The sequence below is a fragment of the Culicoides brevitarsis genome, chromosome 2, assembly GCF_036172545.1.
Source record: "Culicoides brevitarsis isolate CSIRO-B50_1 chromosome 2, AGI_CSIRO_Cbre_v1, whole genome shotgun sequence".
Taxonomy (NCBI): domain Eukaryota; kingdom Metazoa; phylum Arthropoda; class Insecta; order Diptera; family Ceratopogonidae; genus Culicoides; species Culicoides brevitarsis.
The window spans coordinates 9306390-9331438 of NC_087086.1; the positions used below are offsets into that span (position 1 = coordinate 9306390).

The 25049-nt window shown below is 25.8% G+C and overlaps 4 protein-coding genes across 4 annotated transcripts; 2 read left to right on the top strand and 2 right to left on the bottom strand.

The window, feature by feature from the left end:
* Positions 1–4471: 4471 nt before the first annotated feature.
* On the bottom strand, positions 4472–8714 carry LOC134830148 (uncharacterized). The gene is made up of 4 exons (XM_063843538.1): positions 8463–8714; positions 7208–7460; positions 6251–7151; positions 4472–5507 (listed from the first exon to the last, which is right to left on the bottom strand). The coding sequence occupies exons 1-4, from the start codon at positions 8654–8656 to the stop codon at positions 4912–4914; spliced, it is 1944 nt and encodes a 647-aa protein (XP_063699608.1). The 5' UTR covers positions 8657–8714; the 3' UTR covers positions 4472–4911.
* A 1817-nt stretch (positions 8715–10531) lies between these two features.
* Positions 10532–12445, top strand: LOC134829644 (putative ATPase N2B). Its single transcript, XM_063842835.1, has 3 exons — positions 10532–11550; positions 11618–11789; positions 11843–12445. Exons 1-3 carry the CDS (start codon positions 10724–10726, stop codon positions 12230–12232), a joined length of 1389 nt encoding a protein of 462 aa, XP_063698905.1. The 5' UTR covers positions 10532–10723; the 3' UTR covers positions 12233–12445.
* A 2213-nt stretch (positions 12446–14658) lies between these two features.
* On the top strand, positions 14659–15690 carry LOC134828461 (endocuticle structural glycoprotein SgAbd-4). The gene is made up of 3 exons (XM_063841441.1): positions 14659–14703; positions 15135–15420; positions 15482–15690. The coding sequence occupies exons 1-3, from the start codon at positions 14659–14661 to the stop codon at positions 15688–15690; spliced, it is 540 nt and encodes a 179-aa protein (XP_063697511.1).
* Positions 15691–17111: 1421 nt separating this feature from the next.
* LOC134830702 (endocuticle structural glycoprotein ABD-4-like) lies at positions 17112–18039 on the bottom strand. Its single transcript, XM_063844259.1, has 4 exons — positions 17911–18039; positions 17698–17849; positions 17416–17637; positions 17112–17274 (listed from the first exon to the last, which is right to left on the bottom strand). Exons 1-4 carry the CDS (start codon positions 17917–17919, stop codon positions 17235–17237), a joined length of 423 nt encoding a protein of 140 aa, XP_063700329.1. The 5' UTR covers positions 17920–18039; the 3' UTR covers positions 17112–17234.
* Positions 18040–25049: the final 7010 nt, after the last annotated feature.

Genomic DNA, 25049 nt, shown 5'->3' on the forward strand with positions numbered 1-25049 from the left:
AAAAAATTTATACGAGATAATTTAGATATTTAAAAAAAATATTTTGCATTTTAATTTTGCGTTTATGAATTATTATTTAAATTAAAATTTATTTAATTTCTTAAAAAAATATTAAATTAATTAAAAACGAGTAAAATATTGTAGATAATTTGACAAAAAAAAAAAAATATTATCAAAAATAGATGATTAATTAATTATAAATAATAATTAATTAATTAATTAAAATAATAATATCAAAAAATGTTTATTAATAATATTAATTTTAAAATAAATAACTTAATAAATAAGAAATAATAATAAATTAAAAAAAAATAATTAAATTAAATTAATAAAATAATAAAAAAAATAAATAAAAAAATGGAAAAAATATAATTTAATAATCAACAAAAAAATAATAAAATAAATAAAATATAAAATAAATTTATTTTACTAATTTTTTCAAAAAAATTTTTCATAAAAAAAAATATTTATAGCAATATAAATTTAAGGCTTTATCTTTAAATATAGATTTTTTAAAATTTCATATTAAATATTTTAATTTTTACGATAAAAATATTTAAATTTTTAATAATTGAAAAATCATTCACTTTTTTTTTTTAATTCTAACCGATAAGAGATAAGGATATTTTTTGAGGAAAATTGGAGTTTTTATGAAATATTAATAGAAGATTAAATTTGAAAAATAATTTATTTTAAATAAGAAAAAAAGAAATTTATTGAAAAAATTTAAGTGAGTTTTTAAATATTATAAAAAATATTCAATTATTAAATAAAAAATAATATAAACTTAATAATTTAAAAAAAAAATTAAATTATTTAACTAAATAATTTAAAAATAATATAAAAAATATTAAAAAATTTAATAAAAAATATTCTTTCAATACTTTACCGGAAATAATTTGTTGTTTTTTAATGGAATTTTCTTCTTTTCATGTCAGATATCAATTTGAAATTTTTATTTGATTCATTTTTTTTTCATTTTTACGATTTTTATTATTTAATTTTTTTTGGTTTAAATCTTGCATTAATTTTCTCTTTATTTTTCTCACTTTACAATTTGAAGGATTTTTTCTTAAATTTATTATTACTTCACTTTAATTATCTCTCTTTAATTTTCAGTTTAAACTTAAAAATTTAGTAATTTTATGTTCATTGAAAGAATATTTTTTATTGAATTGTTTAATATTTTTTTATATTATTTTTAAATTATTAAATTTTATTTTTTTTTAATTATTTATATTATTTTTATTTAATCATTGAATATTTTTTATAATATTTAAAAACTCACTTTAAATTTAAATTTCAATAATTTTTTTTTTATCTTATTTTGGATAAATTTAATCTTTTTCTAATATTTCACCATAATTCAATTTTTCCACAAAAAATAACTTTCCTTATCTCTTATCGGTTAAAATTTTATCATTAATTGCTGCAAAAAATAATTTAATTACCTTATCTCTCTGCAAAATTTATTGCTTGTAATCAATCCAAATCAATGAAATATTTATCAAAAACCCAAATAAACCGCAAATTTTCGAGGAATGCCCTCTACGTGCACTCAATTTATCGGTAGTATCCATGACGCACTCTTATCAAATTCTAAATTCCATATCTTATCGTCTTGTTCGTCGTCGTTCGCTATCTTATCGACACCTCAACTTGTCTTTATTTTTTTTTTGATGAAGTTCTTCAGTATTTAATTGACTTTCGATCGACGATGATTTTTCCCTTTTTAGTGGCAATTATTTTCGCAACTGCTCATTCGCTGCCTGCCCAACAGCGAGAAATCTTCACAGCGGATTGCTCGCACGGGTTTTGCTACTTTAGCAACTTAAATCTCTCGAAAACGGTCTTTTTCGACGTTCGGAGCAACATTCCGGCGAAAGATGTGATTTTTGTGAGTCTCGGAGGCGGACTTGACGGATCGCAGATGCACACGTTGACGAGCCAAATTTGCGATACTTTTCCAAATGTCGAGGAAATTTGGGCGAGCAATTTGGGTTTGAAGCAAATTGAAGCGAACGCTTTTGTGGGATGTCGAAAATTGGAACGTTTGGATTTGAGTGGAAATAATTTGAAAAGTCTCAGTTTGAATTTCTTTCGGAATTATGGGAAATTGAAGGAATTGAATGTCGCCAATAATCAGTTCACGAATATCGATGAGGTTGAGTTGGTGCAAAAATTTCCGAATTTAAAGAGTTTTCGGCTGTGTCCGAACGACAAGATGAAAGTGCAACGCCTGATTCAAGCAGCCACGTACATCAAAGCTAATCGCATCAAATTTTACGAGCTGGATTACTGTTGACTCCTAAAATTAAAAAAAAAATTATTGATAAAGCAACAATAAAAAAAAAATTCATTGATAATAATCAATTGACGTTGCGTTCTTAGGAACAGATGCAAACACGTTTTCCTCCGTTCTTCTGTTTCATTTTTTCCGTTTTTTTTTGCTCACTTACTTTGATTGCACCGCACAAAATGGCGAACACCATTTATTGTCTTCGTCGTACCATCGAGGAATGCAGAAAATTGTCGCTGGCACAACAAAAGCGCGTTTTCAAGTCTCAAAGGACACAAAATGCGGGGATGAAGCGATGAAGAGTTGCAGAAGAAACTCCACAAATTAACGCATTCGAACACAAAACAAGCGAAAAGAAACGGCAGCAAATACCATCTCTTTATTTAATTTTATTTTTCGCATAAATGCATTCCAATCGTAATTTTATTTCCCGTAACATTTTTTTTTGTTCAATTTTTTTTTCGTGCCAATATGCCCAAATACGCAAAAAATTGAGGAGTCGAATACCCGGTGTGTGTGTCCGATAATTTTGATGTTTTTATAATAAAAAAATGTTGTTCAAATTGTTTTTTTTTTTGTAGAAAAGGCAATTAATGAAGCGATGTCAGAGGTGTAGATAATTTATTTTAGATGAAAAAAAATTTTTTTTTTGATCCTAATTAAATTTAAAATAATTTAATTAAAAGAATAATAATTATTAATTAATTTAAAATATTTAATAATTTCAAATTAAATTAATTTTGATTTTTTTTTCAAAAACTATTTTTAATTCATTGACTTAAATAATTTAAAAAAAAAACTAAAATATATTATTTAAAAATTTTTAAAATAATAAAAGTTATTTCTAATTAAATTTATTTTTTTTTAGATTTTTTTTAAAGAACGAAGGTAAAAATAATTTTTTGAAGCTTCTAGAATTTGAATAAGTTTGAAGACTATCATTATTCATTTATTTTTTATGAAAAAAATTCATTTTAGAATGCGAATGTTAGAATTAGAATATTTTAGAAAATTAACATTTTTTTTGACAAATTTCGTAAAATTTTTGGGATTTTAATGTCATAAAATTATTTATTTAAAAAAATTATTTTATTAAAAAAAAATAATTAAGTCATTTTAAGTTTATTAAAAAAGAAAATATATTTAATTTAAATTTTATTGAAAAAAAGTCAATCATTAAATAATATTTAAGTATCTTCATAAAGTTCAGAAATATTTAATAATTAATTAATAAATAGATTAAAAATTTAAAAAAAATCGTAAAATAATTTTCACTTTTTATAATTTTTTTTTCGAACTTTTTAATGTAAAAATAAGCAATGTAACAAAATTTCATTCAAAATGTATAAAATTAAAATTTAAAAATAAAATTAATTTAATATTTCAATTTTTTAAAAAAAAAAGTCAATCATTAAATAAAGTTTAAGTATTTTAATAAAGTTCAGAAATATTTAAGAATTAATTAATAAATAGATTAAAAATTTTTTTAAAAAAATTTTTTTTTGCAAAATTTTTTTTTAATTTTTTTTTTAATTTTTTGTCTTTTTTTTAATATGTAAAAAAATTATTTTTAATTAGCAATGTAACAAAATAATTCAAAATGTATAAATAAAAATATTTAAAAAAAATAGTTAAAAAAATTTTTTTTGTAAAAATAATAAATTTTTTTTTATTTTTCTTTTTTATTAAAAATTTTGGAATATTTTTGAAAGCTAAATTTGAAATAAAAAAAATTAATTAAATAATTTTTATGAACTTAAACTTTATTTAGTGATTGAATTTTTTTGCCAATAAAATTAAAATTAAATATATTTATTTTTTGGCAAGATTAAAATTTATTTTTTTTTTCAATAAAATTAAAATTAAAATATTTTTTTTTGACAATTTTTTTATGACATTAAAAAAAAATCCCCAAAATTTTACGTTTCTAATCAAAGTTCTATTTTTTTAATTATCTTAAAGCAATATAAAGCTTTGTTTACTTGCAATTAACAATTTGAACGATTCGTGATAAAGTCGCATGACGCTTTGATTCTGCGGAAACATTGATAAAAACCATCTTCTGATAAGATAATATTTAAAAATAAACTTCCAACGTCATTCATGAACAACGCCGAAAACTTAACGAAAGTCACTTTGACGTTTCCGAATGTAAATAAAAACAAACCCGGTGAATGACTCTTTAAAATTTTAATTTTTTCCTTTAAATTACCTTCAAAAATGCTGACTTCCCAACTATTTACGACGGAAATTCACGATCACAAATTCAATTTTCGCGTGTTGGAGATGGCAGAGTCGTATTTTATCTACATTGGACCAGCTGAGGGTGAAGTTTTCGATGGATTTGCCATGGCAATGAAGATGCCCACGAACGAAGTTGTGAAAACGACAATTTTGGAAACGGGCGATAGCACCGCTGAAGACATTGCCTTCAAAATTACGAAGAAAATTGGGAAACCTGTGTACTTGAGTTGTACCGGAATCGAGGATCGACTCGTCGTTCAACCGGAAATTGTTAATTTTTTGTTTAAGGAAGTCGTTCCTAAACTGAGGACGTAGTTTAAAGCTTTAATTTAATAAATAAAATTTATTTTTCTATAAAAAATTCGTTTTTAATCTAAATTTTTGACGTTTGGCAAAAAATTATTGCATTCGGGGAAGTTTTTCGGGACTTTTGGGAAATGTTTCGTCTTGCCAACTTGCAGTAACATCGCCATTCCCGTGGCAAAGTGATGATCAATGTGACAATGAATCAACCAAAACCCGGGATTATCGGCGCGGATGCGGAAAACAGCATATCCAGCACTTGGAATCGCAATTGTGTCTTTAATTGCTGCAGTTTTTCCGACTTTTGTGGCAATTTCGCCACTCGCTTCAAGCTCTTTGAACAATTCAACGGTCAATTTTTCCCTAAATTGTCCCATTTGCGTTAATGTGAGTCCGTATCCGTGCATATGGAAGGGATGTGACATCGTGCTGATGACCCGATTCTCGTCAATTAACACAAATTCAACCACAGAGTTGAGAGGAATCTTCTTCCGATGGATGCAATGACACAAAGTTCGATCTTCGCAACTTTTTGGTTGTCGATTCTCGTCACAGAACATATTTTCGTCGATTTCTTTGGGTTGTGTCATGAGACTGAAGGTTGGCCATGCGAAGGAAATGTTGTTCATGCCTGATTGGAAGAGCAAATTACTTGCGGGATCTAAAAAAAATTAAAAAATATAATAATTTAAAAATAAAAGATTAAAATTTAAAAAAAATTAAAATTACCAAAATTAAAATTAAATTAAAAATTTAAAAAAAAATAATTAAAATTTAATTAAAATAAAAATTGAATAAAAATTTAATTAAAATTTTATAAAAATTTTTTTAAAAAACAATTAAAATGAAAATTTAAATTTAAAAAAAAAAAATAAAAAAAAATTAAAATAAAAAAAATTAAATAAAATTAAATTTAAATATATAAATAAAAATTTAAATTAAATTAAATTTGAATAAAAAATTAAAATTGAATAAAAAATTTTTTAAAAAACAATTAAAACAAAATAAAAAATTAAATTAAAAAAAAAAAAATTTGGAATTAAAATTGAATAAAAATTTTTAAAATTAAATAAAAAATTAATAAAATTAAATAAAAATTGAATAAAAATTTAATTAAAATTTTATAAAAATTTTTTTAAAAAACAATTAAAATGAAAATAAAATTTAATAAAAAAAATAAAAATTTTAATTAAAATAAAAGAAAAAATTAATTAAAATTAAATAAAAATTAAAAAAATTTAATAAAAATTTAATTAAAATAAAAAAAAAGTTTTTTAAAAAATTAAAATTTAAAAAAAAATTTTAATTAAAATAAAAGAAAAATTTAATTAAATTAAATAAAAAATTAAATTTTAATTTAATTTAAAAATTTAATTATAATTTAATGAAAAAAATTATACTTACTCAAAAAATGTTCATATCTCCCTTCCTCAAACAGCTCATCGGGTGACACAAAATAATTATTAAAGCTCAAATAGTACCTCTCGTCAACTTTTTCCCTCAAAAGCTTCTCATCGACATCCAAGGAGACCAAATCCGCAGCACAATGACTGTTATGATCCTCATCGAAGCACGTCGTATTCGGATGATTCATGAAATTCTCCTCTTTAAACGTCGTTTCGCGGCATTTTTCAACCAAATCTCGCGCATTTTTGTAATCTTCCAAAGTCACCGTGTGATTTTCATCCTTCGAATACTGCAAAATCGCGAATTGTTCAATTTTGGAAGCCTTACAAGCCCCTACCAACTGCAACTTTAAGCAATACGAGCCGAAATCTTGATTCGCGTTGATTATAAAATCATATCTCTCGCCTCCAGTTGCTATCAAAGTGTCAACTGTGACGGGCTGAGTGTCATAAGAGTCACTGGCGATGATGTCAAGTGAATGTGACTCCATTTGAACTTGCACCGGGCAACTAAAACTCGCGGAATTGATGAAACGGAAGCGATATTTTTTGTTTTTCGCGACTTTGAAGACCTCAATTGGGGATTTTGTGTTGAATTCGGGGTAAATTCCTTTTCCGTTGATCAAAATGTTTTCGGGATTCATTCCGGGAGCACGTGACGGAAGTCCCGGCACAAACATTTCCGCATAATCGTGAACCCAATCTGAGACAATCATCGTGTGTTCTTTGATATCAAAGTCGTACAATTGACGATGTGGCTCCTTATCGCCTCTCCGGATCACCATCGAGCCAAATTGTCCGTTGATTTTATGATGACCTGCATGCGAGTGATAAAATTGCGTTCCAGATTCGGATGCTTTAAACTGATAACGGAACGTTTGCCCGTAATTTATGGGACACTAAAGACAAAAAAAAAATGAGGCACTGATAAAAAAATTTCTAAGAGGACATTTACCTGCGTGACGTAAGGAACTCCGTCGTACATTTGAGTGTTTCGCATGTGTAATCCGTGCCAATGGAGAGACGCGGAGCTGCCAGCCATGGAATTCACGACATCAACGACGATTTTATCGTTATGGCAGACATGAATGGGCGGCGAAGGGATTTGACGATTGATACTTGTGACGCCGCGCTCAAATCCATCCACGGAGATGCAATGCGGATGGAAGCAATCTTCGAGAACTCCTTCGGAACATTTTCCGCAAGCACTGAAAAGGTAAGATTTTTATTGAAATTAATTTTTTTTATAGTTTATGAGATTTCGAAAAATTGAAATTTTCAGATTTTATGATGGAACGAAAGATTTGCGGTCGTATTTTTTGTGTAAAAAACGTAAAAAATGACAAAAAAATTATTTTTTAAAATTAAAAAAATTACATAAATTTTAACAATTAAAAAAAATTAAAAATTTAATATACTGCAAATATTAAGACATAAATATTAAAAAAAATTAATTACAAAAAAAAAAGAATTGAAAATAAATCATAAAAAAATAAATAAATTAAAATAAATTAAAAAAAATTAAGAAAAAATTCAAAAATTTGATAAAATTAAAATATTTAGAGATAATATTTGAAAAAAAAAAACAAAAAAAATATAAAAAAAAAATATTAAAAACATTAAATCCCAAAAAATTGTAAAAAAAAATTAATTTTGACAAAAATAGTTGAGAATATTAACAAATTTTCAAAAAAAAAAATATATTTTTAAATTGAAATTTTTAAATAATAAATTTTATAAAATATAAAAAAAATTCTTAAAAATGTAAAAAAAAATATTAATTTTATTATATAAAATTTCCTTATCTTTTCGAGAAAATTATTTTTCACAGTTAAATATAAGGAAAAATTTTAAAGTCGAAAATTAAAATTAATTGATTGATTAATTAATTAATTAATTATTATTATTAATAATTTAGGAAAAATTTAATTAATTTTTTCTTCAGTAAAAGTCATTTAAAGTCAAATTACAAAAAATTAAATTTTTCATTTTTATAAAAAATCCTCAAACTATAGTCGAAAAGTTATATTTTTTTTCCTTTTCCTTAAACTTAATTTAAAATTTTTTTTTAGTTTTTTTAAGCCAAAATATTTTGATTTTTTTACTCAAGAACTTTTCATGTAATTAAGTCGATAAATTTTCCCGATAGTTTTGATTAAATATTTTTTCATTATATAAAAAAATCTTCCGTTAAAAAAAGTCCTACTTACACTCCCATTGCTTGATAATGCTCCATCACAAACTTAAAATAACAAATTTTTGTTTGTCCCTGTTTGCATTGCCGGTAACAATTTTCGCCAGGATGCAACCGCAAGTCAATTCCATTTTCAAGAGTTTCCACACTATACGATTGCACAATGCAAGCTACTGATAAAAGTATTAAAATTACTATTTTCTGAGTCATTTTGTGACGTCAAAGTAATTTCGAGAGCAAGTTATTTCGATATCTCTACCAAAGAAGGGTTTTGGTAAAACTGTTGGAAAGGGAAACTTTTCCCGACTATTTATAACATTTCGCGCCTTATCTCAGTACTTCATAAATTAATTCTATGGTTAATTGCTTGATAAGCTTCTCAAGTAACGGAGACGTGTCGGCAGTCATCCAATCGCGTACGTGCAGATCCTCATTTTTTTTTTGGCAACCGGAATTGATTGTAAAATAATAAAAAAAATATTTCTGATTGTTTCTAATACATATTGATAAAGAGAAGAATGTGTCATACGAGCATAAATTTAATCGGTTAAACGAAATCAAAAAATTTTTTGATAAGAAAGTAGATCAGGAAACTAACGGTACACATTCTTTCGTTATCGCGCCAAAGAGTGTTTACGGAAAAAGTGAAAGCACTTGAAAATTATTAGAAGAGGATGTGATTTAAAAACTTTTTAAGCTCGTAAATTGGCGTTTTTAATCAATTTGTTTAAAAAAAATAATTTTAAAAATTTTATAAATTTTTAAAAATTTTTTTAGGATCTTGAGGATGATTTGAAGAAGGAATAAGAAAATTTAAGAGTAAGTTTTAACTTTTACGGATTTTTGGTAAGTTTTTGTTCCTTTTTTTCGATAATTTCAAACAATTACTAATCAAAAAACTTCACTGATGTTCTGTTAACGTGAACAAAGGCTTCTTTAAAAAAATTTTCAACAAATGAAGGGCTAATGTGATAAATAGCACATATGCACTTTTTGGACAAATTGAGTTAAAAATGAGAAAATATGCAGAAAGACGAGTACTTTCAGATACATTGAGAAAATTTCAAAAAATGTTCGAAAATATCTCTTTAATTGCAATGTGCCAGATCGCCCATAAGCGATAAAAAATACGTAAGGCCGCTCCAAATTTTTTTTTTTTTGAACTTTTTGTCCCATGCCCCATTTCAAAAGCCGAAAATCCAATGGAACAAAATAAAAAAAAAATCTTAAAAAATAACCGTTTTTTTGGTCTATTTTCATATTTTTTTAAAGAATTTTTAAAATTTTTTTTTAAACTTTTGTATTGAAAATGATATTTTTACAAGAATTTTTTTTTCGAAAAACATTAAATTTATTTTTTTAAATTTTTTAAAAGATTTTTTTATGAAATTTTTTTTTCAATGTTAGTTCAATGCTCTGAAAACAATTAATTTTCATTTTGAAAATTAAATAATATTGAAATTTATATGAGTTATAAAAGTGAAATTTATTTATTTTTGTATTGACTTTTTTCCTTAATTTAAATATATGTCAAAAAATCTTTTAAAAAATTTTTACATTTTAAATATTTTAATTTCAGAATTCAAAATTTTACCAAAATCTGCCATTTAAAAAAATTGATATACATTTTTCCAAATTCGTATCAAGGGTTTCTGCCAAATTGACTTTGAAAATTAAAACCAGAGCTTTTTTGAAAATTTTGGTTTTTGAAGCAAAATTATTTAAAAAAAATTTTTTTTTAGCATTTTTTTATTGCATAAAATAATTTGGAATAAAATTTTTGCATTTTTCCTATTTGAAATTTTTTGCCAAGTTACTTGGCAATTATGCGATTTATCCTTTTCATTGCAATTGTGCGATCTGGCAAATTAAAAAAAACTCATATTTTTTAAAAATTTTTGAAAATTTCTCAATGTATCTTAAAATACTCGTCTTAAAGCATATTTTCTCATTCTTAATTCAATTTTGTCAAAAATGCATATGTGCGATTTATCACATAGCCCATCAAATTTTGGCGCCATCTTGAAACAAATAGCGGATCTACCTCGACATCAGCTGATTTTGACAACTATCACACACACACACACACACACACACGAATGATAAACACATAACATTTACATAACAGTGTTCCAAACAAAATCCTGTCAATTTAGGCTCCTTTTGGCCGATTCGTGCGGAATCTAAATCAAAAGCAATCAAAATTCGCAATTTCCCGCATCGCCCTTGATAATGTGCGTGCTCGTTCGGACCGACAGTTGATCGAAAAGTGCAAAAATGTGGTCTCAAGGTGTTGGCATTGGCCTTCAACGCAACGCTCGTCTCTTGATCATCGTTAAAAATAGCTCTTATCAGTATCGATGGTGCAGCAGTGTGAAGCCAGGTCCCCTACACGTCTTACAAGATCGTGTCAAAAAGGGACAATTGCTTGCTGATGGGCATCAATTACGTGTCGCACAGAGTTTGCAAGTAGTTTTCGAGAAAATACGTGGATATCAACCTGTACCTGTGACGAACGACTCTTCCGTCTCGAAATGGTTTAATATCTTCGGAAAATCAGATGCGGATAAGAAAAGCAGTAAGGAGAGGGATAAAAATCTCCCGAAAGGACTTTACATCTATGGAAGTGTTGGCGAAGGAAAGACCATGTTGATGGATTTGTTCTTCGATTGTTGCACGGAAATTCCGCAAAAGTCTCGGGTGCACTTTAACTCGTTCATGGTTGATGTTCACAAGCAGATTCATGAAGTGAAGCAACAATTAGCGGCAGCGGGTGAGAAAACGCGGGATTATGATCCTATTAAGCCAGTTGCTGAACGTATCGCTGCCAAAACGTGGCTCATTTGCTTCGATGAGTTCCAAGTGACGGATATTGCGGATGCGATGATCCTCAAACGACTTTTCACGCACATGTTTCATAATGGAGCTGTCGTTGTGGCCACAAGTAATCGATCGCCCGACGATTTGTACAAAAACGGCTTGCAACGAAGTAATTTCGTGCCATTTATTGCGGTGCTAAAGTCCCATTGTGACACTGTTATGCTCGATTCAGGCACAGATTATCGTGCTTCGAAGTTGGGAAAGGGATCTGCGCATTATTATGTGTAAGAAAATCGATTTTTAGTCCTTTAAAAAAATTTTTTTTTAAAATTTTTAATTTTTTTTTTTTAGTAAAACTGAATGCGATGCCAACGATTTGATGAATAAAACGTTCAAAATCCTCTGTTCGAAGGAAAATGACACAATTCGACCGAAAACGTTCACTCATTTGGGCAGAAATTTAACTTTTGAAAAGACCTGTGGACAGGTTCTCGACACAAATTTCAACGAATTATGCAATCGCGTAAATATTTCCCTAAATTCCTTCGAATTTTTTTTAATTTCCTTAATTTTTAGGCCCTTGCCGCAAGCGATTATCTCGTTCTCTCGCAGTATTTCCACACGATTCTCATCCGCGATGTACCTCAGTTAAATTTAAAAGTAAAATCGCAAGCACGTCGTTTTATTACGCTCATCGACACGTTATACGACCATCGAATTCGTGTCGTAATTGCCGCCGATGTGCCTCACAAGGATCTCTTTTCGAAGGAACGTCCCGAGGATTTGCACGAAAGCGACGAACATCGCATGCTGATGGACGATTTGAAGTTGTCGAAAGACTCGACAGACGTTTCTGCCAATATCTTTACGGGTGAAGAGGAGTTGTTTGCTTTCGATCGAACGTTGTCGCGTTTGGCGGAGATGCAAACGGAGGAATATTGGAAACAATGGGAGAAATATCGATAAATCCTACTTTTTTTTGACGTACTTAACTCGCAATCGTACAAATTTCGTTTTGTATTGTAAATTTGTAAGCCACTTATAACCCAGATGAAAATATTTATTTTTTTTTCAGTTGAAATTTCACGAAGATTTTCCCAATTAGAGAAATTTATTTATTTTTTGACGCTTTTTTGTTCACAAAGCAATCTAAATAATAAAAATTTTTAAGCAATGACGATTAAATTTGTATTTTTTACTGTAAAAATGGCTAAAATTTGAGTTTTAATTTTTGAAATGTGCACTGGGATTAAATTTTTTTAAATAAAATTCACAAATTCTAGTTAGATTTCGAAAAAAATAATTAAAAAAAGTTTCATTGGTTTATAAAAATTATTTAAAAAACTGTTTCCATTGGAAAAATTTCATCAAATTTTTAGTGAATAATTGAAATGTGCATTGGGATTTTAAAATTTTCAAAAAATTCGAGTCCCAGTGTGTATTTTGAGAGTTTTTAGGTTAAAATGATGCCAAAATCTGTAAAAATTCTTCAAAACTGCGTCTTCCTTTACCAAATTTATAAAAAAAAATGTGAATAATTAAAATGTGCATTGGGGTTCATAATTTTTTCAAATTTTTTAAGAGTCCCGATGCAAATTTTTTTTTTAAATTTTTGGATTTTATTTCAAGCAAATTTATAAAAATTTTAAAAAGTTCAAAATTTTCAATTTTGATTCAATTTCAATTATTCAAACGTCATTAGCATTCTTTAAAAAAAACTAGTCCCAATGCATATTTTAAAAATTTTGATAAAATTTTCCGAATTTAGCATCAAAAAATTGTCTTTTCTGGTAAAAAAAAGTGTTCAAATATTCACAATTTTTTTAAAATTTGCATTGGGATTTGATAAATTCATAAATTTGTTATAAAATTTGTAAATCCCAATGCACATTTCAACGATATTCGATAAAAATTAAGAAATTTTATTTCAAATCAGCAAAAATTCCTCAACAAGGCGTCTCCATCGTCAAAAATTCATTTACTTTAACAATAATCGGCTTTTGCAATAAACAAATAACACACATGTCATTCAATATCGAGTCATTTCTAGACATTTCGTCAAAAAAAAAAAAAAATTGCCAAATATTTTCATTCACACAATATTTTTTAATACCAAAGTAAATATATTATATTTAAAGAAAAAAAATTATTATTATTATTAAACAAAAGCCGAACAACAAAAGCTTCAAATTTCTGCCTTAAACGAATATCACATTAATTAGCTCTAATTTAGACAAATATCGTAAAAATACACACGATACTGAAAAAAAAATAAGATTGATGGTAGGCTGCTTGTAAAACATTTGCATTTTATTGCACATAATTCTCTCATATCTCATTTAGTAAACGGTACACATATCGAGACGGTTTTGAGGAACAAACAAAAAAAAACCTACGCGACAGGCACACGCAACACTTCGTACAACATTCAAATGGTTTTGTTTGTTTGTTTGAAGGAATATGAGGAAAATATATAAATACGAGTAACGGTAAACACTTATCTCGCAGTTGCTTGAACACTTTCTTTGGAAGCAGAGTTTTCGTGATTTTTTTTAGGATAAAAGTGAATTTTTTAAAAAATAAGTGATTTTTATACCAAATTTGATAAAAAGTGATTCGAAAATGAAAGCATTGGTTAGTACAATTTTTTTTTTAATTTTTTTTTAAAGAAATTTATCATAAAAAATTATTATTTAAAAAAATATTTAAAAAAATTTATTTAAAAAAAATTATTTGAAAAAAATATTTTGAAAATATTTAAAAAAATAATAAAAAAAAATTATTTAAAAAAAATTTTAAAAAAATAATAAAAAAAAAAAATAAAAAAAATATAAAAAAAAAAATTTAAAAAAAAATATATTAAAAAAAAAATATTTAAAAAAAAAAATATCTAAAAAAAAAATATTTAAAAAAAATATTTAAAAAAAAATTAATTAAAAAATATATTTAAAAAAAAATTAATTAAAAAAATATTTGAATAAAAAATTATTAAAAAAAATTTTTTTGGTAAAGTTTCAAACCAAATGACTTCATTTTAATTTTCAAATTTTTTTTTATTACATAACCTAAAATTTTATTAAAAATCCAGATTTTTCGTCACTCTAATGCAAATTTTTCGCAATTTCCAACTTTTTTTTAATCACTTGTCGCCCCGAACGACATTTCTATCAAACGCGGCGGCACGTTTCAGGTCATCGATCTCCCTCGTAACCTTTCTACATGTTAAAAAATGCATTCAAATCACTTTTTTTTGCAGTAAACTTCCCATTTTCAAACAATAGCTTCACATTGAAAACACAAATTACGAGCCATTCAAACTGAAAATTGAACAATAGCAATTTTTTGCTGTATAATTGCCTATAAATTATAAAAAATAATAATCTACACCAGAAATGGCAAGAGACGGTTATTGCTCTCCCGTCATCTATTTGCATTTCGTACGAAAGCGAAAGTATTACTCGAACTTTACGTGACTATTAAAAGCCGGTCGTTCATCGGTTCGGAGAGAAATTACATAATCCGAGAGTTGTATGCAGTTTTATGATCGTTTTTTGTACGGGAAAGATGCGTTAAAAGGCAAAATGGAAAAAATGTGGGTTATAACTTAGAGATTATTCGTACTGCTGTTAAATAACAAAAGCAACGACGAGGCAGAGATTCACCTACATTTCATTTCTTCTCGCATGTAGCGGCGTCATTGAGCCGAAAAAGTGTGTCAAATTCGTTGTTTGTTACCAAATAAATGATTTGAGTGATTAGCGAGTGAATGCGAACAATGAAGAGCTGTAAAAGTTCAAGTTCACAACAATTTTTTTTTACTTAAATTGAAAAATTAGGTCAATTAAATTATTTTTTTTTATATTTTCAGGTAATTCTCTCGCTCGCTACCTTTTGTTATGCCCAACAAGGGCACGTAGATGACTTGAAGACGACAACATGGGTCCCAATTCTCAAATACAACAAAGAACAGGGCGTGGATGGCAGTTACAAGACAGCTTTCGAGACGGGAAATCACATTTTGGCCGAAGAAACGGGATATTTGAAGGATGCCAACCAAGCAAACCCGAACGGAGTCTTGGTCCAAGAGGGAACTTTCACATATGAAGCGCCCGACGGTCAAATTATCACGTCGCATTACAAAGCCGATGAACATGGTGAGTAATTTCCCCGAATTTTTCATTAAAAAAAATATTTTTTCATCAAATTTTCTTTTAGGTTTCCGTGTTCATGGTAATCATTTGCCAACGCCGCCTCCAATCCCGGCGGAAATCCAAAAAGGCTTAGACGAGATCTACGCAGGAATAAGACTTGCGGAGGAGAGACGTGCTCAAGAGGCAAAAACGAACCCAAGATTCGCAGAAGAACAAGCGGAACGTGATCGAGCGAATTTTGAGGGAAGATACGATCCCAAGTTGTACTCGTAAAAAAGGAGATTTCTAAATAATATTTTTATGTTTAAATAAAATTTAAGACAATAAATTTCATAAGAGATTAATTTACCCGTTAAAAAGAAAAATTACTTGCGATATTTACTTTCGAACTAAAATGAGAAATTTTTCACAAATTTATTTTAATTTAGAAATTTTTGAAGGAATTTTAATGAAATTTTATCTTTTTTGAGTAAAAACTTCTAAAAATGATTTTTTTAACGAAAATTGATATTTTGAGCAATTTTAACGACCAATTTTAATTTTAATTAATATTTTAAAGTTATTTTTGTAAAAAAAATCGTTTAGGTATAAGCTTAATTTTGGCTTTATTTTTAATTTTTTAATCAGAAAAATTTTTCTTTTAATTTATATTTTTTTTATTTAAACATTAAGCTTTAATTTTGAATTTTTCATAATTTTTGTCAAACTTAGCAAAATTTTAACTTGTTTTTAAAATTTAATGCAATATTTGAAAAACTTTTTATAAAAAAATGTCTAATTTTGGTTGAAAAATTTGATTTTCAGGATAAAGGTAGTTAAAATTGATTTTTTTTTTGCATTTTTGTTAAAAAATTCTTTTTTTTTTTCTTTTCAAACTTAACAAACAATTTTGTTTTGCACATTTTTTTTAAATATCATTTTTTAAAAAAATATTTTTTTTATTTAAATTCAAAAAAATTCTCATAATAATTATATTCAAAAAAATTAATTTAATTAATAAATAATTTAATTAAATTGCTTTTTTTAAATAAATTTTAATTTTTTTATTTTAATTTTTAATTAATTAATTAATTTAACTTAAAAAAGCTTTTGAAATCCATAATTTTTAATTATTATTTTTTTTATTTAATTATTTTAAATTTTACAATTTTTTTCGACAGTAATTATTTGTTAATTTATTTTTTTTTACTTTAAATTTCTTAAATTGTTGAAAACCAAAAATATTATTTTTTTATTTTTTCTTTAAAAAAAATTATTTTTTATTCAAATTTATGCCAAACTCACATTTTTCGTTCACTTTCATGTCTCAAAACGATAAATCTTCATTTATTTTTTTCTTTTAAAAAATTTTTCAGACCACCAATATCGATTTTTTCTCTTGAAATTTGAGATCATTTAAATTTTTTATTTTTAAATAAACTTGACTCACGTTCGACATTTAACGACGCGACGACGACACCTTTGCACTAAAATGCTTGAACTTTTAAAATTCACATAAAATTCAGTCTTTGAACAAAAATTAATTGCAGCAAGGTGTGTGTTCAATTCTAAACATTTACTGAACAAATATTTTGTTAAGTCACGTTGAGATGAGAGGTTGAAGAAATTATCATACAATGGATGATGACAAATTCCTTTTGACAAAGATTCGGGAGCAAGGTGAGATATTTTTTTTAATTAAAAAAAAATTTTTTTTCTGTTTGAGATTTAAAACTGCTTTTTTTATTAACAAAAAACAAAAAAATTAAAGAAAATCACTTGTTTGCAATACAAAAAAATAATAAAATTGGCACAATATTCAGTCGAAAACTGCTGGCTTACTTTCTTTGTGGAAGACTTTGTAAGTACTCCAAAGCTCTGTTTATGAAAAAAAAAATTAGAAAAAAATTAAAATTAAATAAAAATTAAAAATAATTAAAAATTAATTAAAAATAATTAAAAAAGTTAAAAATAATTTAAAAATTAATTGAAAATAAATAAAAAAAAATAATTTTTTACCTTGCGATCGCTGGCGGAATTGGAGGAGGAGTTGGAAGATGAGCTCCTTGCGGTTGGTAGCCGCCCTCGTCGTCAGCAACGTAATTTACTTGAATTTGTTCGCCTTCGGGAGAAGTATACGAAAACGAGCCTGATGCGACAACAACTGTGGGAGCTTCAGGGTTGCCTGTTTGCTTCAAGGTGCCTGATTCTTGTGCCGCGATGCCATTCGATGTTTGATATCTTACAAAAAATTCACAAAAAATTAATTTTTTCGCGAAAAAATCCAAAAAAGTCACTTACGATGATTGGTAAGAACCATCAGGCTCGATATTAAAGTCTTGTGCGAGTGTCTCCGCATATGCCTCGGAGCCTGGAGGAGCTGGAGCTGCAGGAGCAAGTCCTCGTTGCGGCTTTGCAATGGCAACCGCAATAACGGCAAATGCAATAATGAGCTGCGAAATGGAAATTTTTCGTTAAAAAATGGATTTTTTGAACCAAATTCGCGTCACTTACACTCTTCATGGCTTTTTTGTTGCTAAAAATTAATTTTCTGCACCTCTTAGTTCAAACTTTGCTGTTTTTGTGTGCGCTTCCAATTATATAATGGCCAGATTAGAATACCCGTGATCCCTATTTATATGTTTTTTCGAGTGCCGTCGAATGGAGAGACATTATTATTACTATTGCGCACACATGCAAAATACAGTAGTAAAAAATAATGAGAGATGCATTTGAAAAAGTATTGGTGCTGCTGCTGCTGTATGGAACATAAAAATTATATATTTGCACTGTGACACACTCCGGCTTGCTATATCGCGCTGTTTTAATCGAATTAAATTGCAAATGCTTGAAATTTATTTTAATTTTTTTTTTCGTATCTTCACTCGACGAGACATTCGAATAGTGACGGGGGGCGATATTAATCAAAAAGCACTGTGATGACTCAAAGTGTAAATGTCACAAGTTGCGGACGAGTATCTGCGATCACATAATTTTTGAAGAAATAACTGGATTCAGATTTGGAGCAGACAGGGATTAAAGTCACTGATTGTTATTGATTTTTTTGATGAGATTTTTTTTACGTTTCTTGCATCATGACTTTAGAAGAGATTTTTAGTTCGAAATTTTGTCGTAAATGGCGCTGTAGAATTTTTTCCTTATTTATTAAAATTTTTAAGTATTTACTTTATTTACTTTTTTCTTTTCATAAATTCTATAAGTGAGTTCTTTAAATGACAAAATGTTAAAAAAAAATTAAATTTTAAAAATATTTTGTTAAAAAAATCAAAAAACGAGCGGTAAGTCAACACTTTTTGATAAAAGCGCCCTCGTGGTCAATTCAGTAACTAATCGATCTTTAAGATCTGTTTTAATTTTTTTTATGAGATTAATTGACGTTCAGATATGAATTAGAAGCTGTTAATAGAACTCAAGGAGAAAAATAAATTTTAAACATCATAAAATTTTAAAAATTAAATTTAATTTTTTAATTAATTTTAATTTTTTGAATTAAATTAATTTTTGTTTTAAATAAAATAAATTAATTTTAATTAAATAAAAAAAAAATTTTTATTCAAATTAAAAGTTTTTAGTATTTTTAATAAAAGATCTCAAATTCATAAAACTACAAAATTAAAAAAATTTGAAAAGCAATCTTTGGTTTTCATAGAAAATTATCATCAAATAAAATTTACAAGAATTTCAAATTTTTAATTTGTTAAAATTTTAATAACACTAATTATTTTAAAGGCAAAATTGTTTTAATTTGAAAAATTTTCTGTAATATTTTTTGGTTCTAAATTTCAAATTTTTCCGTAAATTTAAAAAAAATGCTGAATTACAAAAACTTGAGAAGATTCCTCTCGGCTTAAAGATTTTTGACAAACTTTTTGTTTTTTTAAACAGATTTTAAAGAAAAATTTATTAAAATTTCAAAATATTTCTCTTATATTTTTAGTTCAAAATTTACCCGCAAATTCAAAGAGGGCGCTACGGTAATTTTTTTCTGTAAAAGCGCCCTCACGGTTAATCCTCGAACTAATCAAAGATCTCCATCACTGACAGATCATCATGGTCGTCATTCTACTAAAGAGACCAGTTTCTGTAATATTTATATTTCAAATTAGATGCAACAGTATTAAATTATTGTTTACCATGGGTGTTATACTATTACGTTATTCGCCAACCGACCAACTTTAATGCTATTTAAAGGCATTTGCTTGTGTGTTTGAGTGTGATTGTAACACTAAACTATAATCACGGGGATGCTCCTTTGTGAAATATCTCTAAAAATATCGGTTACAACTCGTAATTTAAGAAGAAAATTATCAGGAAATTATAGAGGAACTTAAATGTCACGTGTTGAGATTTAAAATTTTAACATGGCAATTAAATATTTAACAGGGTGTGAGTCATAAAAAAATAAGAGATCAATCAAGACCTTGCCAGTTCGTTGACCGAACGACATTTTAGAACAAAAGATTTCAATTTATTCAAATTAGGCGACGAACGTAAATTGCCTGCGATGTAATTCTCTTCACACGACTTTTAACCTTTATCACGTTTTTCTCCTTTCATAAAGAGTTATGACGGCTAGTTGTGTTTTCAAAATTAAAATAATGAAATTGAAATGGCATGAGATTACTGAGATTTGTACAAAATACTTAAGCAAAAGAAGAAATAAAGAGACATTTGATCCATATTTCACAATTATTTATTGTTATAGTTTAAGTTTTTTTTTGCTCTTTTTCTTAGTCAAGTCAAGCATTTGAATGCAAATTTGAATAAAGATTTATCGAATTGATCTTTATGATTATCTAAGTTGATGGAATGGTGACTTTACTTTCACTTTTTGATTTTAACACAGGTTTAGGAATGAACTTTAATCGATGTTAAGTCACTGAAAATTAAAGATTTGTATGTTTATAGGTCTACAAATTGAAAAATTTATCAAAAAATGCACAATTTATACTCTTGAAATTTTAACGAAATTTTGAGTTTTGAAGGAAATCTTTATAACTTTTGACTTTAAGCTTACAAAAAATTACTTTCGGTTCAATTTTTCAAAGAATATTAATTTTTATCCGTTTGTCTAACTTGTAGAAATTGAAAAATTGTAGAAATATATCTAAAGTGATAAATAAAAATTAATTCATAAGTTTTTTTTTTCATTTTAAATTAAATATAAAATTATCGTAAGATGTATTTAAAAAAAATAAATTTTATTAAAATCAATTCGAAAAATTAGAATAAAAAATTAATAATAATTTAACTAATTAAATTAAAAATTAATTCAGTTCAGATAAATAAATTTTAATCAAAAATTAATAATAATTAAATTAAAAAATTAATTAAAAAATAAAATTAAAATAAATTAAAAAATTAATAAAAAGTAATAAAAAATAAAATAAAATAAAAATTTTTTTTTTAATAATTTTCTTCTCATTTTCTATTTTTTTATAATTATATGCAAAATTAAGCAGTCAAAATTTTTCAAAATATTTTTTTATAAAATTATTTAATTTTTCTTATTTTTAAACCTTTAGAAAAAAAATAAAATATAATTTTTTTTAATTGCTTTAAATTATTTTTATTAATTGCTTCAAATTCAATTCGAAAAATAAAAAAAAAAAATAATTAATTAAATTAAAAAATTAATTCAGTTCAGATAAATAAATTTTAATAAAAAAATAAAATAAATAACCTAAAAAAAAATAAAGTAAAATAGTTTTTTAATAATTTCCTTCTAAATTTCTATTTATTTTGGTGCAAAATTTTTTGAAATACTTTTTATATAAAATTATTATAATTTTTCTTATTTTTCAACCTTTATAGAAAAATATAAATTATTTTACATTTTTTAATTATCTTAATTGCTTTAAATTAATTAAATTAAATTAATATTAATTAATTAAATTCAATAAAATTTAATATTAATCAAATTAATTATTTTTTTAACAATAAAAATGATTTTTTTCATAAAATTAATCAAAAAATTTTTTTTTCTTCAAATAAATCTTAAATAAGGAGGCGCCTTGTTAAAACTCCAACCTCATAAACGTGTTTCAAATCCAATAAAAAGTATTTTTCCATCATTTATCATTACAAACATCTTAATAATTACGATTCGCACAACCTTTGACGTGAAAATTAACAACTTTTTATTGCAAAACCTCTCTTGAAACTGAGCTTGCTTGTACATTATTTTTACAATGTAAGAAAATCCATTAAAACACAATTTTTCATCATAAACACCACTCGCGTATTAACATAAAAATATTTGTAATTCCCAAGTGAGCGCAAAATCTCAAATAAAAGATGTTATTTGATCGCATCTGCATACAAATTGCACTTATTGACAAGAGAACACTTGTAGAAAGCCAAAGCCACAAACGAAGGTCTTGCAGAAAAAATCATAGTTTTCATTTCAGCCGGTTTTTTTTTTGAAAAACATAAAAAAATGTAAAAAACAAACAATGTGGCCTTGTCAAGGTGAGGCAAAATGTTTTGTTGTATAATAAATACACAGAATTCAGTTATTTGTTTGTCTATGTCGCGACTTCTGTCGTGCGTTATTAGAAAATTATACTAAGTAGTGTCTATGGAAATGATTTCTTACCAATAAATAAAAAATTTTTATTCAAAAAAATTTTTTTTCCAGCCATAATTTGGGATAAGCCTCGACAGAACATCCATTAATCGTCCGATTATACGCTCCAATTAAGTACTTAGTTTTATGTTTTATTGACAGGCCACTGAATTTATTGCGTTTTTTCATCGTGGTGTCATGTCGTTGTTTCACACCCTCGTGCATCGGTCTATTTTTAGCCATATTCCGCAAGTGTTTTTTTTTTCTTTAAATTTTAATAAATTACCCGCAGCGGGATTCGCGAAACTGTGAAGATGATGCCACGAGGAAAAAAATAACCCCGAGTGCATTCACTTAAGCGACACGTTTTAAAACGACGCGGTCAACTGTCACAATAATTGTTGCAATTTATTACAAGATTTTTTTTTTGTCATGCTACTGTTACTTTAATATTTTTTTTTTTTTTTTTTTTAGGTAGGAAGTGTTCGCTTTTTTCGCATTGACAATGGATAAATAATAATTTTATTGTTCGACATCTCGTTCTCGCCAGTTAAGAATGCAGGGTGAACCATTAAACTGCCATCCGTTCAGCAGTTCAATATGCAAAATGAATTACGACCAACTTCCGTACTGGTTAATGGCTTTTTGAGTCACCAAAACACACATGCGAAGTTCATGCGGAATGTGCTTGACCGACACACACAGAACGGATGCCGTATTATTTATTGGCGGTGTGACGTAAATTTTATTAATTTGTTGTTGTGTTAAAAATAAAAATAATAAGCAGATAAGGACACACCCATGCGCCATCCACAGAGAGAATGAATTGACATGACGGGTAATTTTAGTATAACAGCAAGGCGAATTAGTTGGGAATGTTGATGAACTCTCGCGCAGTTGTCGATATTGATAAAGGAGTGATTTAGTGGTTTTTTTGTGCGATGACATGCACAAAGTTCATGCACTTTTGATGGCTGTTAATCCGTTAATTGGAAAAAAGTGATGAGCTTTAAATGGTTTTTAATGGATTTTTAAGTAGATGACAGGATTTTTGTGGAAAATTTCGGATGCCTTTGAATTTGAAAAAAAAATTGAAGGTGATTTATTTTTCTTCATATTTTTTTAAAAAAGCGGCGTAGAAGATTTAAATATTTAAAAGTTAAAAATTTTATCAAAAATGGCCGTTTTTAGGTGTATTTTCATAATTTTTCAAGATGTTTTTAGAAAAAAAAAATTTTTACTTTTTCAAAAAATGACAAAATTTAAACAATTTTTTGAATAATTTTTGTTTTTAAGTATTCAATCGTAATTTAAAATAAATTTTCTTATTTCAATTTAAAAACTTAAACAAAAAGTTACTAAATTTATTTGTAAAATTTTTTTTGAAAAATATTTTTTTGAAAATTTTTTTTTTAATTTTTAATTTTTTTCTGAAATCAATTTTAAATAAGCAAATCTCAAAAAATATAATTAAAAAAATAAATAAATAAAAAATATTTATCACTCAAAAATAGTTAAAATTTTGTCAAAAAATATTTCAAAAATTTTTTTTTTTATTTTGCCCCCCCATTTTATTTTAAAAAATTTTGGACTTTATTTTTTATTTTCATTTGGAACGGCCTAAAATATTAAAAGAAAATAATTAATCAAAATTTTAGAAAATTTATTTGGAAAAAATCTGAATAATAATTCCAGATTTAAATTATGAAAATTTAAAAAATATAATTAATTGCCTATTAATATTTCCATTTCAAAAGAAATTTTAATTTTGATTAAAATTTCAATTTGTATCAAAATTTTCAAAGTCACACCATCTAAATGATTTTTTATCCAAAATAAGAACAGCTTGTTACATTGAAGGTTTATATCATACTTTATAGTAAAGTGAGTAATGTGCCTTGACATTCAGTTGAATTCATTTCAAATTCATTTGAATGACTAAGAGATTGTGATTTCATCAAGGGTTCTTCCTACCAATTAAAGTAACAGCTTTTTTTTCAATGAGTACAAGATAAGTATAAGTTTCTTCGTCATGTTAGAAATTGCAATGAATGTTGAAAAGTTTTTCCATAGTTCGAATAGTTTTTGTTTATAAAGTTTCCTATAGATGAAAAATATTCAGTTTAAATTATTTTGTAGAAAAATTCCGATGTTATTTTTGCAATTCCTCCAATTAATACGATATTTAAAGGTTCTGCTTCACTTCATAATGATTTGTAAGACAGGTAATAGCTTCAGTAGATGCTCAATTCTAATGGATATATGTTTACTTATGAGTCTTGAAAATGAAATGGATCGTTTTTAGATACATATTACAATTTATTCTTTAAACTGAAAGACATAATATTTTGAAGATTTTTAATTTTTAGACAGAAAAATTACCATGGGGTTTTATAATTTTCAAAAATGTTTTAAATATCCTCCTTCCAAATTATTTTAAAAAATTCCATCGTGTACCTAAAATACAATAAAATGAAAATTATAAAAAAAACTTCAATATTTTTTAAATTTTGAGTTCAAATTGTTCAATTTTCTAATTTGATTATTAATTTTTGTAAACTTATTTAATTTAATTTATTTAGTTATTTATTTTTTTTTATTTTAATTTTTTAATATTTTTTAATTAATTTAAATTAATATTTTTATTTTTTTAATTTTTAAATAAAATTTAAAAAAAAAATTTTAAGAAATTCTCTACTTGAATTTTTTGTTCCTTAAAATTTTACAGGTCAATGAAATTTTGAAATATTGTATAGCTCTCTTTTTTTAATTTAATTTTTATTTTTATTTTATTTTTATTTAATTTTTTAATTTAATTTTATTTTTAATTTAATTTTTTTTAATTTTTTGAATTAAACTTTATTAAAAATTTTTTAAATTTTAAATTAATTCTTTTCATTGAAATTTTTTCGTTTTAAGTGTCAATAAAAATTTTTTCCTCCTAAAATTTTACAGGTCTCCTATTTATTTTGGAATTATTTTGAAATTATTTATTCTATTGATCCTTTTTTTCAACATTAAAATTTTTATTAACTACGTCCTTGTTCAAACTACAACAAGACAG

Bases quoted from the DNA above. Each gene is read 5' to 3' on its own strand.
- LOC134830148 (XM_063843538.1), bottom strand. From the start codon at position 8,656: ATGACTCAGAAAATAGTAATTTTAATACTTTTATCAGTAGCTTGCATT. The intron at 7,461-8,462 runs GTAAGTAGGACT...TTACCTTTTCAG, and splicing joins CATTATCAAGCAATGGGAGT to TGCTTGCGGAAAATGTTCCG. The intron at 5,508-6,250 runs GTAAGTATAATT...AATTTTTTTTAG, and splicing joins GAGATATGAACATTTTTTGA to ATCCCGCAAGTAATTTGCTC.
- LOC134829644 (XM_063842835.1), top strand. From the start codon at position 10,724: ATGTGGTCTCAAGGTGTTGGCATTGGCCTTCAACGCAACGCTCGTCTC. The intron at 11,551-11,617 runs GTAAGAAAATCG...TTTTTTTTTTAG, and splicing joins GGATCTGCGCATTATTATGT to TAAAACTGAATGCGATGCCA. The intron at 11,790-11,842 runs GTAAATATTTCC...CTTAATTTTTAG, and splicing joins TCAACGAATTATGCAATCGC to GCCCTTGCCGCAAGCGATTA.
- LOC134828461 (XM_063841441.1), top strand. From the start codon at position 14,659: ATGGCAAGAGACGGTTATTGCTCTCCCGTCATCTATTTGCATTTC. The intron at 14,704-15,134 runs GTACGAAAGCGA...TTATATTTTCAG, and splicing joins CCGTCATCTATTTGCATTTC to GTAATTCTCTCGCTCGCTAC. The intron at 15,421-15,481 runs GTGAGTAATTTC...ATTTTCTTTTAG, and splicing joins TTACAAAGCCGATGAACATG to GTTTCCGTGTTCATGGTAAT.
- LOC134830702 (XM_063844259.1), bottom strand. The intron at 17,638-17,697 runs GTAAGTGACTTT...ATTTTTTGTAAG, and splicing joins GATGGTTCTTACCAATCATC to ATATCAAACATCGAATGGCA. The intron at 17,275-17,415 runs GTAAAAAATTAT...TTTCATAAACAG, and splicing joins ATTCCGCCAGCGATCGCAAG to AGCTTTGGAGTACTTACAAA.